The sequence below is a fragment of the Spea bombifrons genome, chromosome 4 (genome assembly GCF_027358695.1).
Source record: "Spea bombifrons isolate aSpeBom1 chromosome 4, aSpeBom1.2.pri, whole genome shotgun sequence".
In the NCBI taxonomy this organism is placed as follows: Eukaryota; Metazoa; Chordata; class Amphibia; order Anura; family Pelobatidae; genus Spea; species Spea bombifrons.
This window is the reverse complement of record NC_071090.1, coordinates 81,460,785-81,479,084: the sequence shown is the minus strand read 5'-3', so window position 1 is coordinate 81,479,084 and position 18,300 is coordinate 81,460,785. Positions and strand designations below refer to the sequence as shown.

Sequence of the window (18,300 nt, the reverse complement as noted above, 5' to 3'; positions counted from 1 at the left end):
ACATTCTGTATATAGCCAGGCCATTTCCCATGGAACACCAGAAGATTCACTGGTCCTGTTGCAATAGTTGAGAATGCATGTTGAGCCATATAAATAGTATTAACAATATACAACATTAACATGCTTAAGATGGTATGGAGAACAGAGCCCTCTCTGCAAGCTTGCAGTCTATTTCTTGAGTTTAGTCGATGAGCAGAAGAGTTTCTAATTGAAGGAAAGCATGTTTTGTTCTGAAAGTTTAGAAGAGCTCAGAGAATTCTTGCTCGCCACCTATGGTGTTACTTTCAAAGAATAGACTACTCCATGGAAGGAGGATTTTAAAATCAAAATGTAATGCTTTTAGAAAATCATGCTTCTCAATTGAACCATGCAGAGTATATCTGCCCCCATCTGCTTAAACTTTGGTTAAACAGGTAAAGCTTACATTTTCATTGTGAGGTGTTTGACAATCCATGCATTTCCAAGATTGTCATCTGTTTACCTCGTGTATCTCTTAATCTCAATCAGACGTGTATCACTTACTGGCTGCCATTCACCCCAGTGTGATCTCTGTGAGCTGTGTAAACCGTCACGTCTCTTATTATAAGGTCATCTTTAGGAGCGATCATCCCTGTACAACGTAACTTGGAGTCAGTAAACAGATGTCTGAATCTCTGCGTTTTATGGCTGTATTTCGTTATCTCCATGTATCGACAGTTATGTAGCAAACTCAGCTGCTGTCTAGAGAAATCACCTTGTAGCTGTGAACCAATAGATCACTGATACCTTCATGGTGTTCCTCAGAGGTCCTCGACTCTGATTTTAAGCATGGTGTGCTGAAGAGAGGAATCAACGCAACCAATTCTTAACAACATAGATGTTTGCATTGCAAATAGATATATATCATAATAAATTAGATTCAAAACAAACATAGAATTTACCGGCAGATAAGAACCACTGAGCCTGTGTAGTCTGCCCAATATTTGGCCTTTGGTCTAGGCTTATATTGAGAATATCCTCACACCTGTCCCATGCATGTTTAAATGCCCTCATTGTATTGCCATAGCCAGTTCCATTTGAACATTCTTTCTCAATGGTCCATGTGCTAAACTTATGTGTATAAAGTACAGTTTTGGAGTTTTGATTTTTTTTAATGCACCTCTGTGGTTTGCAATAAAAGGTTAAGCTTATATTTCTAAGTCATCTAAGTGTATTAAAACCTCTTACCCTCTAGTCGTAATAGTTTAGTAAGGGGGCCACACATGTCTTCAGAAATCTAGGGCAATGTTGTACGTAGTGTAAAAACAGATTTAAGTTGACGTATTTTTATTCTTGTTTTAGACGCTGAAGGACTATCAAGAAAACTGAAGTGTGGACATAGTTTTGGGGGCACCCTACATATCTGCAGAAGCCATGACTATGCCCTTTAGGAAAGACCTGGACAAGTACAGGGATATTGATGAGGATGAACTTCTTGGAAACCTTTCTGAAGCCGACCTGAAACAACTGGAAAATGTCTTGGAGGAGCTGGACCCAGACGTGAGTACACATGTTAACCCCTAGTCTATAATATATCTGCAGGTAAGAGATTTCCCAAATCCCATATCATGCAGTTCGCTAGCATGCTAATAAACCCATATAATGATGTTTACCGGTTAAAATAAGCCATTTGTAGGCTTAAAAACCTACCCTTTGTGTCTATTGTGGGATCAACTATCTTATCTTCCTATTCTCTGGAATTGCATGTTCTTTCCTCCCCATTAAGAGTGCAGTAAGGGAAAGCAGCAGTTTGATGTTTCAGTTAATTAAAGGGCCGCTTCATCCCTCATATATACTATGAAATGATAGCTTGATGGTCCCTTTGAATGTGTTTGGTGCCCCGTTTGGAAATACTGCATATTCTGCAGAACACATCTCCTGACGTGTTACATTTACTACTAGTCACTTCCAGCTCCGGTGTGGCGAGTGTTGTGGGCGCAGGTTGGTGGTTTTCTTACTAGTTACTAGAAAATGAATAACAATATAACAATTCTATATAATTTTATGCTTTTGGTATAGTAAGAAGATCACTTTGCCACAGGTTCATTCATTATACATAACTGCCAATATAGCATAAGCTTGGTTCTTTAATTTCATCTTAAAATGGTAAGCTTAAATGATTAACCCAATCTTTGAAATGGTCTAATGTACCGCTGGCACAGACTGGTCCCCAGTTGGGGAAATGCATCAGGAGCAGCATCCCCAGCGGCTGTGCCAGGGGATCCGGTGGTGCCGCCTGCCTCAAGACAGGCGGTAGACACTAGGAAAGACCACTGCTGACATGAAATGGCTTTGATGAGATCATCCATTTATCAACAAAAAAACCCCCAAAAAACATCGGAATAAAATTCTTAGAAATAAGAAACATTCTTTCTCAATGGTCCATGTGCTAAACTTATGTGTATAAAATACAGTTTTGGAGTTTTGATATTTTTTATTGCACCTCTGTGTTTTGCAGTAAAGGGTTAAGCTTATATTTCTGTCCTCACAATACCTCTCATTCTTACTAGTTTGACTTCTGTATTTCCTGGACTATATTTTTATACATCCCTAGGGTTCTCTCTTCAAAGATCTGTAGCATTAGAAAGCAAAGTGACACAAGGATGCATTGAGCCGAGTTCACAGCTACCGGACCTCTCTGATGTACTGTGTACGGAACTCGTCATATGTTTTTATTTTTATTTAATATAAATATTATCTTTTGACTTATTAATATACTGTCCATGGGCTGTTTGCTCTTATAACCGGTGTTTTGATAGACTACAAATCTGCAGTATGTTTGCTTTCAATTTGCTGACATGTTGTGTTTGGTACACGCCTGTTTATGGAGCATTTAGGATCTGTTGTGTGTATTCTTTAATAATTGTGAAACCTTAAACTTCATGTCTGTGCTTTGAAGCTATATAAATGTTTTAACATTTTGAATGTAGTTTATTACCCTTTGACACTATGCAGACTAGTAAGGCTGACATATTGGTCATTTCATTGAGCTAGTTACCGTTTTATAGTTACTAGCAACATTTAAAATATACATATATAATATAATTAATATATACATATATAATATATATTTATATATATATATATATATATATAAGAGCTTTTTAATCATTATGCTGCAATGTTTTCTTCATCTCATAGAATGCACTGCTTCCAGCGGGATTTCGACAGAAGGACCAGACGCAGAAGAAAGCCTCCGGATCTTTCGATAGGGAGCACCTCTTGGAGTATCTAGAAAAAGACGCGTTGGCTCAGAAAGATATAGATGATTATGTACCTTTTACAGGGGAGAAGAAAGGTATTCAGTCCAACCGAACATAAATTAATGTATACTAAATATAAATATTTTCATGGGAGAAGGATCAAAATGTTTTTGTACAGAGGTTGATTGCAATCCCGTGTTCAACACGGCAGTAGGAAGGGCTGCATACCCAGGCCTGAAAAATATCCCTTGGGCTTGCTCATTAGGGGAAAAACTACTGCCACTACTACCACCCCATGCACTCTTAATTATACATTTATCCAAAGTGATGTACAAACACGCAGATCACTCTGTTTTGTAATGATGTATTACCATTACCTCCCCATTTGGTTTTCATCAGGGCAATTTATCTCTGCCCCTCAAGACCCCTCATATGAGCAAAAGTAAATCTCATAAAGATGTGTGATGTATCTGCTTCCAAGCAGAGGTGGCAGGTGATGGTATGTTAAAGGATTCAAGAATACTTGGAAAGGGAAAAGAACATTGAGAGCACAAGATGAGGTTTTTCTAGACCAGAAAAGCTGCTGCTTGTACCGTACAGGCGTGATACTGATGAACATGTCACTACAGGTATGCACTTGATCCTTTGGCAGCTAAGGTTTTAATGATTAATTTATCGTAAACATAGATATTGCAGACACTTCCAGATACAGGGAATATGTGTTTATGCGCTTTATAGTTCAGCAGTAGGTACATGCACCATAATAGGTGCTACCGTAATTCTCGGTTACCTTAAATGGCAAAGTAAACGTGCTTATCTGTGGGCTTATTGAGCGAACTTCCATGATATGGCTCCCTCACGCCCCGGCTCCACCCGATTTGCCCTTTAACCATGCATGTTTTTTCACGACATGGACACCTGGAATGGCAATAGGTGATGCTCAATAATATTCCAGCCTTCATATCCCAGAGCTTTGTCCTCATTCACAAAGATAAATGGGCCAGTTTCAAGGAAGATCTTTGATCTTCCCAACTAGCCAACTGAGAACTAATCACCCTATAGTGTGCTTGGCTGCCAACCCCAAACCTTCTGTGCTAGGCCCAGTTGGGCCTAGACTGCTTCGGTAAAATGTTACCATCAATACCATCGTTTTGTACCGTTTTTTTAGCTTTTCAGCACTGGGAAATATGTTAAGACTTGCTGCATTACTAATTATCTCGAGGAGAACAGCAAATAAAATTCAATTTGTTGGCAAATATTTGATGATTGTGTCATCCTGGTTCAGGGATAAGATTTGGAATTAGAACTGCCATTAACCCACGGTTAACCAACCGTCTGGGTTTATTAGGGAGCCAATTGTGTCTTCATGTCTAAATAACACCGCGATATCGTGTGTATGCCGTTTGGTTCTACGCTCCTTGGAGAATCTTAATCTTGGGTGTGATCTTGTTCTTACTTGTTAAGATCTTGGAACAGAAAATATCATTTCTGTGGTGTTTCTCGTTGATAATTGTATACCAGGCAGGGACTATTACCGGTTAATATCTTGTCCTTACATGTGGATAAACGTGTTTATTATGATGAAGCCTCATTCTTACATGAAGAAAGAATGGGGACTTTGATCCAAGACATACCTTACTGGCAGTATAAGAAAGACAGCACCGTCTATTCGTGTGTGCTGTCTGTGATACCTATACTTCTGTGTTTACAAGATATAGATATATATATATATAATGTGTGTGTGTATACTAAATGTCTTGAGGTTCTACATTAAGCGGTTATTTCTAGATGCGGCCCGAGGCACCAGCTGACAATACTAAAGAATGTGCTTTAGAGGAGTCCCTTGTAGATTTTTTTGAGATCACTGGACGTTATATAAAAAGCGATCGTTGGAAAAGTTGTTTTGTTAGATTTATTTACTCAATAATTCAATAACATACACATGTATCATGACATGTTCCTCAGCATGGCCATTCGCGTCCACATCCTGATAAATAAGGGCAGAAAGGTGGTCCCAGTATGTTGTTCTCCTGAACCGGAGAGTTAATTTTGTTGTACTCGCGGAGAGCTCACATTCCTGCATTTCTATGCTCTGACGCAGTAGGTAAGGGTGCCCTTGAAGTAAAATGTCCCTGGAATTGGCTTCACTCGATGTCCTTAAAACTCATTACATCCCCTGCTATTTTGCATGCGGCTTAGTTTGGATCCCTTCCAGCTATCCAAATTAACCAGGAATCAAATGTACATTTTGGCCTCCCACACTTCCTTGAACTAATTTACTGTGTGTATGTATAATAATATATACACACACACACACACACGTTTATATGGTATATTTAGTTGTGGCAATCTGTAAATATGTCATCAAATACAATGGAGAGCTACTTGATGCAATGCTTGGATGTAGACCATTGTAGTCGTTGACTGCCCAGTGGCCCTTAATCATAGAATTCTCCAGTCTGGCTCTGTATTTTTAGAGATGCGTGCTGTTTTTATCATATCAGTCACAGAACTATTCAGCAGATGGAAAGCACCAGATTGTCTGGCTCACAATAAGCACTGAACACCGGTGTGGAACATAATGTATCTCCTGTTTTTAATTTTCCATTTAGGAACCAAAACAGAGAACACATACATCACTATGATGGATGCCTCTGTTCCACTGGAACTACTTACAGCTTTCAAGGGTCTTAATAAATAATGCTCAGCCGGTAGTTTTAATATTTTTATCTAATTCAACCAAAGCACTTGCTCTATCTCTAGTGCTTGTGGGATGATACTGCCAATGATACTGTGTGAGTAGCATTTACGTTCTAGGCGTCTCTTGAATTAACACCTGAGTGTTTGTAGGTGGGCCATAGATGGGAAGCGGGACAAACAAGGCCTGAAGTTTAGGCCAAGTTTCATGGTGCATCCAAGCAAAGAATCGTTTAATGAACGCATAAGGATTGAATATTATAATGAGGCATTTCCCGGTCCGTGTCCGTGTGAACTGATCACTCTGGAGCAGGGGTGTCCAAGGGGAAAGGCTGTCCCCGTGGCGCTCCTTTGCTCTGCCCTTTTGCAGAAGTACTCCAAGAGGCCACAATATTGCAGATGGATTTGCTGAGAGAGAGGTGCAGGAACGCTGCTGGGAAGTAGGGGGACATTGAGAGATGGCTTGTGTGAGAGTGTGTGAGTAGCAGTGTGTGAGGGTGCGTGACAACCCCCTAGGCTTATTCGGCAGTGCTGTGGATCTGAGGTCCAAGAAAAAAAAATTACTAAAAAAAACTATCTCGATTATAAGACAAGGTCAGAGGTTTTATATAATAAAATAACAATACAGCGTTTATTAAAAAGAATTCCTGCTAATGAACAGGGGCATTGTGAATACTCCTCTCTGGGAACAGAAAGCTTTGGTCCTCCTAGGTAAACAATATGTAACTTGATATTCTTGTGATTTAGCATTGTGATTTAGTCATGAGCCGTCTGGTTTTGTTCCTAGCATGTATGTTGCATTTACAAATGCAAATATTATTATTCAAGTGCCTTCCTTGTTATTATTCGGCCTTAAAGGTTCTGCTGCAACTTGTTAAAGAGAAACACTGATGCAACCTTTTTCTTCCAATATCTACACCAAAGCTGGCAGTTTAGGTGTTTTTTTAGACTGTCAGATTTTCTGTATCACCTGAAATGAGATGAGCCTGGGCCTGTAGCTAGAACAGATGCTATGTAAGCTTTCTTATACATGTTTTATTGTTTTGGCTTACCCGTTTAATACCTTAAAAACTGCCAAACAGGTTAAAATGTAATGGCGCCACATACAGCCAGTTCAAGTGTCCTAAAGATTAATGTAAACATTCTGCTTGTTGATGGTTCTTCTAAACCAAAACGACAGCCATACATAAAATACTTTATATACATAATGTTACTGGCCAATGAAACCCAACATGTCTCTTTTGCTGCCATAAAATACAAGGCAACCCTATTAAACGTGGATATAATGCCGTGCTCATGGTACTTGGAGGAAGGTATTGTTTTTCCCTGTAGAAACAGACATTGAAAATACTTAAGGGGGTTTAAAGTTGGAGAAATGTAATTTCCAGCCTAGGGCTACAGATACATACATTAAAAATGTGTACATATCTTTGTTTGGGATGGAGAGAGCAGAGATGTTAGGTTTATAAAACACGGGTAAGTAAACTGTCTTTGTATGGTTTTGTCTGCAATCGGCTGATATTCTCCCCTGGATCCGGAAGTGTTCTTTGTTCATTAAGTCAGTAAGTAAGGAGACATTTTCCCGTGACTTCCAATGCCAAAGTTATGTGGGCTAGGAAGCTCAGGGCATGTTGTCCAGTAACAGCTAGAGGCTCGGGTTGGGTTGAGTACTTTTATAGATGTTGGTACAAATTTGACGACAGAAGCTTTCGACCAATCTGATCTGCTTATTTTGATGTAAGACTCGTGTCTTAATCGGTCCTTGGTCTTGTATTAGATTCAGGGTTGCTAGGTGCCTATGCTGTGCATGTTTAAATCCCCCCCACTGTATTAGCCTCTACCACTTCCCATGGGAGCCTGTTCTATTTATCTGCCACATTCTCATTAAAGTAAGGTTCCCTTACATTACAAGTAAGTCTCTTAGCCTCTAGTTGTAGAACATGACTTCTTGTTCTAACTTTTCTCCTCGTTTGAAATAAACATCTCTCCTGTTATAAGTATTTTAATGTTTCTATCGCATCTGCTCTTTCTTCTTTCCTCCAAGATATACGTATCAAGCTCCCTTTTTATCCTGGTAGCCTTCCTCTGAACTCTCTCTCTCTCGAAAATGTTGATATCCTTCTGGAGATGAGGTCTTCATAACTGTACACAATGCCCTAGGAGTGGTCCGACCAGAGATATATAAAGAACCTCCTTCCCTTTGAACTTATTTGAGACATAATGCTAGTCAAGTCATAAATCTGACCGCACAGAACTGGTTGGATCAGTTTCAGAAAGATGCATTTGTAAGTCAGTAGTTTAAATGGATAGCGCTGCTTATGCTAAATATTTGCAAATGACATCATGTAACTGGACAGGAATGCAGCAGCAAGCCCTGAAAATGTGCAAATGCATTTCATTCGTTTGAAGCAGTATGTATGAAGGGGACCTTCTTAATACATTCCATGGATAAGAGCCCAAGAAAATGATATGATGCTTGCAATGTTCTTAGATAAAGTGAAAACAGCAAGCAGCTGTCTGGATTCCTGGAGAACGTTACAATTGCTCAATGGGGTTTATCTTCTAAACAATGCGTCAGACCCACATAACCTAACTACGCTGTGGACAGTGTCAAAACCAGTGGGATCTAAGGCTAAGGCAGAGGTAATCAGGTGAGCTTGCAGGGAGTTGTTTCAGCCTTGCAAATTCACAATGCATTATGAAGGTCCAGGCCAATGAGCTTCTGCTGTAGAAAAACTTGACACCCCTGTATAATGCATAATTAAATCAGTGCGATTTCTTCAGGCTCCTCACACACTGAACTATACATTATACAGGACTAGCTCGGCCCTTCTTGCTGGGGGAACATTTTGCAGATTAAATGAGTAAATTTGAAAGTATTCAGTGTTTTGGGGGCTGCCTGGGACACTGGAAAATTCCCATTTTATTGAAAGTAAATTGGTTAAATTCCCATTGTTTCATATTTTGGTTTTGTGTAACTGTTCTAGTTTGGTTACCTTGGTTGTTTTCAGTACATCGATGGTAAAGCAGCACAGTGCAAGGCCTATTTTTTCTAGTCATTGTGTTTTGCTTGTTTGACTACTTTAAACAAACAGTGGTTTGCAAGCAAACAATGGATCCAATGTACAGTGTGCAGATTCCAGATATAGATTACAGCCTTTACCATACCCGCCCTGTCCTCATAAGGCATGGTTTTTACAGACAGATGAAAGGCGCATGTCCCTAATTATAAGTTAAACCGGTAAATCAGGCATTGCACCGGCTCATCCGATCCACCACGTTTAGCCACTGCTTTGGATGATCTTGCATGTTTAACACTATGGGTACTAGAGGGATCTACAATGTCAATTTCCAGAGTTTTGATTAAATAACATAACCAAAAAATAAAATACGCTTATTCTGCCACCTTATTTCTGATTCAAAATGGTACCTTACATCTAAATCAATTATAAAAAAATATGTATATAACTCGTTGATTGAAGACATAAGCTGTACGTAATTTGAATTTAGTTGTGATATAAGGAGTGGATGTGATTGCCCCACCTCTCTTATGCAATGGAGATGATTGAATTGGATGAAAGTTCGTGCTGGATTGCATCCTGTGACTGATGTGTTTTCTTTTCAGGCAAAGTATTTGTTCCCAAGCAAAAACCCATACAGTTCCGCACAGAGGAAAAAATCGCTCTGGATCCAGAACTGGAAGAAGCATTAAGTAGCGCCACTGATACAGAACTGTGTGACCTTGCAGGTGGGTACTGTAGTTGTCTATGTAACTGTGTACCGAATGTGGCATCAAGCATAAACTCAACTTTGATTTGAAATTTTGCCAAGTCTTAAAATTATATTTTATCGTATACAAATCCTTTTTTATAATTTTTTAAAATATTTCTTTTCCTCTTTCTTTTTTTTCCCAATTTTTAGCCATCCTTGGAATGCCCAACCTGCTGCCAAACAGTGCTATAAACACTAGTAATGGGTTTGATAGCCAAGGTTTTCCAAGTGAGTATCAATTAAGTTGGGGCCGTGCTGTCGGGATCATCAAATCTGTGTCATATGAGAATGGGGACAATATCTCAGGGGGAAGAGTTTTACCATTCATCACGAGACTTTGAGAAAACTACATCTCCAGGTTCATTCAGATGAGGACACATCCAGCTCACTGGCATCCATCAATACCATGAAACATAGAATATACCAAGTCTGCCCTTAAAGAAATACGTATCTACTTATTCTTTAGGATAGCTTTATACACTTCCCAAGATTTCTTAAATTTTAGTTTTTACCTGTACTCTTACCACTGGAAGGTTAGTTCTCTTATGTATTACCCTTTCTGTAAAGAAAAATGCTCTTGCATTACTCTTCAGCCTTCAGCTTCCTAATAGCCGAATCATGCCCTTTAGGTAACAACCATCTATGAATTCTCCGGCAGCAGTAGCAATCCAACTGTTCTAACTTGTATGTTTAATTGGACTACCTGGGATACTCAATAACCCTACCACTTTATTTTATGTTAGGTTTATAGGCCGGCCTTTATATATAGTCTTTTCACGTAAGTTGATTTTATTTTATAGATGTTGTCAAAGCAGAACCAGTAAGGCCAATTTTAGATGAACCTCCAAACCCCACCAATGTAGAAGAAAGTTTGAAGAGAATCCGAAGTAATGACCCACGCCTGGTTGAAGTTAATCTGAATAACATCAAGGTAATGTCGTTGTGGGTTGCATGTTCTATGCAACCTGTAAGCATATTGGGCTTTGAAACCTATAAACACCAGAGGGGTTTGGGGTGTAAATGGGAAAAGCTGCAGGGTATCTCTTGGGCTCAGTTGTTTTTCTGCTGTCTAGATTACCCTACCTCTTCCACAGGGGGTACTTTGCTCTGCTTGTCAGTTTTAGTTTTTTTTTTGTTTTGTTTTGTTTTACAATTCTGCATATCATAACCTCATTCAAGGAGAGCTAGATGAAGTTTCCTTGCAAAACCAAAGCTCTTCTGAAGGCAGTCAGCTGGGCAAAGAGAAATGTTTTATGCCATGGCATTACTATACAGCACACGTAAGACACACAAGAATAACATTTGCTTAGCCTTTCGATATGATTAATTGATAATATGATGCTAACATGGGGATACAGTAACTGTTACAAGATAACATCATTGTTTCTTTTGCTAAACTACCGTACTCACGGTACATAACCTTGATCTGTTATTTAGTTACTTAGCATTTCAGACTGACTCACAGTATTAATTTGAAGTTCTTTCACATCATCGTTTTATTACTACGTTCTACCTTATTACATACTATTTGCACTAGAAACATAGAATTTGATGGCAGATAAGAAACATTCGACCCGTCTAGTCTGCCTATTTTTCCTTGTGTAGCGACCATACATTAAGCCTCTGCACACTAGTCCTATACACTTTAGTATGTTGGTTATTATTTTAAATCAATGTCAGGTTGATGTATGAATTAGGTGGGTGTAACAATTCCCACTTCAGAGCTTCTGAAATAGTGATCTTCTATACGGCTGCCGCTGAAATAACACACTGGTGTCGTCCTCTCGTTTTTCTTTTCTTCTCAGAATATTCCAATTCCAACATTGAAAGACTTTGCGAAAGCATTGGAGTCAAATAGCCACGTCAAGACATTTAGCATTGCCGCAACGAGGAGTAATGATCCTGTAGCAGTAGTAAGTATTGTATTAAAATAAGCAATATATACCTAATTTGTGTACCGATGGGAAACGCAGCTTTTACTCAGGACCTGCATTTGTGTTCCTCCTCGCTAACATCTCGCTAGCGATTAATTTGCTGATTGCTTCAGAGTTGGTGAGGAGGAAAGAGCTGTTGTGTCTGCCATGTGCTGTTGCTGTTCACAGGGTCTTTGAAACAATTATATGGATTGACAATGAAAAGCACAAGCTATAGGTAGTTTCAGTAAATTAGATTTACTAAGAACGGGCATTTGAGAGTTTCCCTCTAGAGTTCTGTTGGGAAGAGCAGACTGAGAACACTCTAGATCCTGGAGAAAATAAGAATCCAGTCGCAAGAATGAAATTTAAAATGGCTCAACCATGCAAATAATAGCATTTATCAGTATATCTGCTTTACATAACAGTCTAGGTATAACTACTTTTAATGTTTGCGCCTGCATATTTGTAATCTGTATGTGGCTGTGTTATTTTATTACATGGAGAGGCTCAGCCTGACACTCTAATGAAAGTCTATGGAGAAAAGATGTCATTGTACGGGCATTGCCACAAAGAATCAGCAGACCGCCAGCAGGGAAAGCCATCCAAAATGTCACATCTTTTTAAAAACCTTGCATTTCCCAATTTAATTATTGTCTACTGGAAATGGGGATGGCAGAGAATAAATTTAATTGAATCTGGTACCTTACTTAATGCAAACAAAGGATTTCGATGTCCAATTTAGTCTGCCAGTGTTTCCTCACACCTTAATCGGTCCTTGGTCTATTGCCAGATGCAGGATAACCATATGCCTATCCCATACATGTTTAAATTCCCTCACTTTATTACTGGTCTGTTCGTATTTATTGCTACATTTCACCTTTCTCTTCAAGGCATTTGCCGACATGTTAAAAGTAAACAGGACCTTGAAAAGCCTAAACATTGAATCCAACTTTGTGACTGGAGTAGGAATCCTGGCCTTGGTCGAGGCCCTGAAAGAAAATGAAGCTTTATACGAAATCAAAATTGATAATCAGGTAACACTGCCAGTTTTCTAAGTGTCTTTTTCCAGAACTATTTCTTAATTCCCGATATGGGAGGTATATAACTTTTCCCTACTGGTAAAAGACTTCTACATCTAGGTTTACCATTATGTGCACTCAAGTAGTACGTTAAATAAATTTATTATAGAACAGGAGCTGCTGGCACCGGGTTTCCATTGAGCTCTTCTTCCTCATTTGTCATGTTATTCCTCCCCGCAGCCATTCTAGGGTCACAGTGTTAGTGGCATTTATTGGCTATATTATTTTTCATGTTAGTTGCACACTTGTGTTTTTTTTTTTCCCCCACTGAACAGATTTAAATATTTAAAGCCATCTCCAGTAAGTTCCTCCTTTAAGAACACAGCTATAATGCAAAAGCCTAATGGCTTACAAATAAACCCAATGTTTTGTATTCGAATGATTGGTAGTGAGACTTCATACAAGAATCCATAAAATGCACTCATATTTTTATACATTTATGTATAAAACGTTTAACACTCAGTTCTTGGGCCTGTACTCATCTCCATCTAAACATCTTCACTTGGACAACTGATATCTTCCTTTCCAGTGTCTCAGTACCACCTATGTGCAGATGACGCTCTAATATACATCTCCTGTCCTGACCTTTCGCTCTCTCTTCATGGATGGTGTCCCATTACCTAAAGCTCAACATCTCCAAGACTGGATGTTTGGTAATCAAGCCATCCACTATCCAGCCAACTGACCAAGCTCGCTGCCTTGGTGTCACACATGACTCTGCTCTATTTCATCCCTCACATCCAAATCCTGCTTCTTCACCTGAAAAATATCTCCTGAATCAGCCCATTCCTCACACAAGAAACAACCAGTCCTGTCTGGACTATTGCAACTCCCTACTAACTGGTCTCCCTCTCCTGCCTTTCAGCGCTCCACTCAATCCTTAACACTGCAGCTTGACTAATCTTTCTCTGTCTGCTATCAATCACTCCATTGGCTCCTCATACCCTTCAGAACAAACCTAAACTCCTGACCTACTCTGCATCCTCCTATATCTCTACCGTCCTATCCAAATACAACCCTAACCTCCCTCCTTCATTTCTCGGCGTGTCTCTTCTACTGTCATTACCTCTTCTCATTCCCATATTCAGGATTTCACCCATGCTGCACCCCTTCTCTGTCCTGTCAGACGTTGTCCCTCATACACGACTTCCAAATGCTCTCTGACAACCTACTTGTTTTGAGAAGCAAACAACCTTTTTACCTGACACTTTCAAGCCATCTGACCAACCGACAACCTGTACAGATCATCCTGACTCGACGACTCGTTCCCATCCAAGCAGTTTCGCTTTCCTCTCAACCACTAGATTGTAAGCTCACGAGAGGAGATCCCTCTTCTGTTTTTGACCTGGTTTGTTGTTGTTTGTGATTTTAAATTATCCCACTGATTGTAACGGCGCTGAGGAATCTGCTGGTGCTAAATAGATAAATGTAACATTATGTGAAGTGGCTACATTTGCTTTTCTTTTATATAAAACAGAGACAACAACTAGGAACTGGAGTAGAAATGGAGATTGCACGAATGCTAGAGGAAAACACATCAATTCTTAAGTTTGGCTACCAATTTACACAGCAAGGTCCACGAGCCAGAGCGGCAGCAGCCATAACGAAAAATAATGATCTCGGTAAGATGGACGTTCTGACGTCGTTTTGTCTTAGAAACGCACATAGTTACAAGATGCCCAGTCGGTTCCAGAGAGATATATGTGCTCAGATGATGTACCCAACGTAGAATCTGCATTATTTCAGCTTTCGTTACACGCTTGTCTTTGCGGAGGGATGGGATATTGCCATTAAATTCCTGTGCATAAGATTTGCTTCCCTTCTCTGTAAAATGTCTAAATATAAATCTATACAGTGCAAACAAATTCAGGGAAGCTATGTATAGTGAGATGTGTGCAGTGGTCCAACTCTTGGAACAGACCGTGGCTACAGTCTGTTCCATATCAGCACTTGGATGCGCGGGGTTATGTCTACCAGCTGCGTGTTGTAAGTATCGACGGTGAGAATATCATCAGAATCTTAGTAGACTGAAGTATTTATTAGCATAACACGATGAATAGGAGTGGGCTACACTTGGTCATTATGTTTAGGTGACAATAGGCTTTGTGAGGGACTTTACTCCATCATACCCTCCAGTAACTTCCACAAGCCTTGTTTTGATGGACATTCGTGTCCTCATACATTGCTTTGTCTCTCTCTGGTGGTCTTTTAGTTGTCGTCAGAAAATGGAAAATGACATCATTGGTGTAGAGAACTGGGTCATGTCACTGTGTGCCTACTTTAAACTTGCCCAAGAGCCGCAATTGAGTCCCAGTGTATTAATGTAATAGAAGTATGCTATTTATGTTAACCTCTTAAACACTATTGTAGGCTATACACTGCAAAATCCTAAAACATTTTCTAGGTTATGCATTATTGTCCATTTTAACTGTTAATATGGGGGGCATACGGGAACACTAGTTTCCTGACTTGTCTTTCCCTATGCCCCAAAACATTATTCTCTGTACCTGTCATAGAGGATGTGTACAAACTTATCCTAGTGTCCTCGAAAAGAGGAGTTCCATATTTATTCCAGCAGGAAATGGAGTGGGGACGCCTTGTTTTCACGAATAGATTTGCAATCGCGTAATTTGTGTGATGTAGAAACGGCAGCTGTGTAAACATCTCCCCAATGACCCGTATGACCTTGTCTTTTGTTGGTTCACTGACTGCTTTATTTGATTTTCTGTGTGTTTTTCTTTTCTTTTTAATCTGTTTTATTTCTATTTTTGGCCCCTGGAAGGAAACCCGAGCCGCTGATAGTAACTGGCCGTCATGTATTTCAGTTGCAGCGCTGATACCCTGTGGACTAGACCTCTGTGCAACATCTTTTCTTTTTGCTGTCTTGCATTTTTTTTTCTGAGAAGTCTGTCCCTCCCTGTCCATTGATCAGCCTCCCGTCTCTTCAGGGACACACAGGTTTACATTGCATGCCGAGTCTTCTGCCTGCACCTGCCTGCGTTTTCTGCTTTGTTCTGTATTGCTTTTCTTTAGCAGAACCTCACCAACAACTAGCTGACTAAAAGCATGTTAGATCAGGACTGGGATTTGTCTCGTGCTGTTTTATTTTGATTGTGATCCTCAGTCTTTTTCTACTGTCTGGAAGTCAGAAACAAATCAAAACATGTTCGGTTATGGCTTCAAATGAATTGGCCACTTGAATAGATGTCTAAGGAGCATCTGTCATCGCTACACTATATGTTGGAATCCATGAAAAATGGCCTCCATGCATTATAATCGGGAACCTAGGGAACGGCGTGTCTCTCTAAATACTAAATCTTCACAAAGTTATGTAGCAGTTTGTTGTGGACGGTGTTCTTAACACTACTGTCGTAGCTCCTGTAATAACATTTATTGCAAATCAGCTTTTATAGAAGTTTTGTTTCATTTTTATTTTTTTTTGCTTTTGCAGTTCGCAAACGAAGGGTTGAAGGGGACCACATGTAAACCTTTACATTTACCCAGGAAAACATCATTTTGGAGATTTCCCGATCGCCGGTGCATAATCTGTTCCTGTGGGCGTCCTGCCTGGGAAGAAGGGAAGATACTGGAAAACTGCAAACCATTATCTGATCATTATTTTCATTCTCCTGTTTTGTTTTTCAGTCTAATTTAAAGCATAAAACTATATACTCGAGCCATATATGTAATAATTGCAGGAATGTTAACGTCTCAAAGCAGCTGTGACCATTTATACATCAAGCATCACACACACAGATATCAAGGGAATCACAGCCATCATTTAAGAGTTTGTTACCGGGATGAGCAGTGCATTTCGCAACAAAATGCGTTGGTTCTCATCTGGTGTACAAAGGAAACAGGAGGAATAAAACGTGTGCTGGATACCGTTACAGGTGGCTAAAGGGAATGATGGTCTTTGTAGAACAGAATTAAAAAAGTGAAAATATGAGATGAGAAACACTCCTCAACTAGACAGTTTTTTTTTTTTTTTAACTTTAGACTTATGTCTCCTTGAGTAGATAACATTTCTTTGAATGTGTTGCCTGTAAGGTTAGGGAAGGGCGTACCTCTGCTCATATTGCGCGTCTTTTTATCAAATTGAAATGCTGTGCCGTATCATTACAGTCTGCATGTAATGTCGGGTAGATTTCCGGATGAATTGAGCCCTGGAGCTGGCTGACTTTCCGCTTGGTGTCAATGAAAACATAGTTTTAAAACTATAAAGTCAAGCGTGATCTGTGTGAGTTGATAACCACTTGGCATATAGTTCTAAAAGTCTGAGACCTTTATAACCAGACAAAACTCAGGGTTTTCTTGCTTAAACACCCTCTCTTCTTCGGGGGAATAAGTTCTACCAAATATTTTTAACCAGGTTACAAGCTGTCTGGGTGCATTGACCACGATCAAACATCTTTCTTTTTAATTAAAGCAAAGCACTTTAAGATTCTGAGTGCTGAATGGGAACATAAACACAAATGACAATTGATCTATATGAAGTTAAAAACAAATGGCTCTACAAAAAAAAATGTAAACTGTTAGCTATTTAGATTACATTGCATTTGAACTCTTAGCAAAATGTTACTGTCCATATCATTGCTGTTTCGAAATGCTGAAACTATGTACATTGGGTATGTCCTATGCTGTGTTTTTATTATTATTATAGTGTAAACATTTTTACGCAGTGCCAAATATTGTTATGGCGATATAATATAAAAGGTTATCTAAAGTATACGCTAATCTGTTGTACTATGAAGAGCTCAGTTTGTCTTCAGCATTTATAAATAAAACTTTTTTTTTTTCAAAAAGGTTAAGCGTCATGTTGACCTGTAAAACATAGGCATGCTATGATTATTCTGTACATATGGGCCTGGCTGGAGATTGATGGGGCCCCCTGGTGGTAGAATTAATAGCTGCAGCTGGTGCAATACACTGTGTTATAGTTTGTTACATCTGAATTTATTCATCTGTTTCACGGCAAAAGAGTTAATAACAAGCAGGTAAATATGTTTTTTTTGGTTACGTACACAAGCTATTTAACACTTGAGGACCCAAGAAGTTTAAGCCTTTTCGCTCTGCCTGTGATCATCCTTAATTTTCCTCTTTTATCATTTAGCATACCTACAAAAGTTTTATTATCCAAAACTGGAGTCTTTTAATCAAAGTGTTAATACTTTTGAGTGGATTGTCCTGGGGTATTTTTTTCTTCTGATTTAAACTACAATAGGTACATGAGTTTTGACACTTTTTTGCACAGAGCAATGCAACATCCTCTTTGAACCCCTGTGACATTATAGGATGCTGCAGTGACATTATTATGGTCCCTCAAACCATAGTAGCATTAGGGCATTACTACGGTCCTTCCCTCCGCCTGTGGATCACACGGTAACTGGGAGGTACGGCTCAGCAGCCAAGCGTTCCTGATCAACAATACATGTGATCATTGGCAGGGGGTCATCATAGATCTTGCAGGGTCTCTACTACACTGATCAGTGCTGCCTGTGATGTCTTTGTCCAAACCAGATGAAGGGAATGCTTGTACTTGTGTTCAGGCATTCAGATGCCAGCATAACAGTGCTGAGATTGAGAACTGTCTCCATCGCATTCAGAATGTACTGG

The 18,300-nt window shown here is 39.4% G+C and overlaps 1 protein-coding gene across 1 annotated transcript in view; it reads left to right on the top strand.

Annotated features, from left to right (window-relative positions):
* Positions 1-17,489, top strand: part of LOC128490608 (tropomodulin-3-like) — a 30,644-nt gene extending 13,155 nt beyond the window's left edge. Inside the window, exons 2-10 of the mRNA XM_053462568.1 lie at positions 1,321-1,518; positions 3,160-3,316; positions 9,544-9,666; positions 9,840-9,917; positions 10,490-10,620; positions 11,495-11,602; positions 12,496-12,639; positions 14,162-14,306; positions 16,136-17,489. Of these exons, the coding sequence (XP_053318543.1) occupies positions 1,393-1,518; positions 3,160-3,316; positions 9,544-9,666; positions 9,840-9,917; positions 10,490-10,620; positions 11,495-11,602; positions 12,496-12,639; positions 14,162-14,306; positions 16,136-16,170 (1,047 nt within the window). The 5' untranslated portion in view covers positions 1,321-1,392 and the 3' untranslated portion in view covers positions 16,171-17,489. The remainder of the gene's footprint in view (positions 1-1,320; positions 1,519-3,159; positions 3,317-9,543; positions 9,667-9,839; positions 9,918-10,489; positions 10,621-11,494; positions 11,603-12,495; positions 12,640-14,161; positions 14,307-16,135) is intronic.
* Positions 17,490-18,300: the final 811 nt, after the last annotated feature.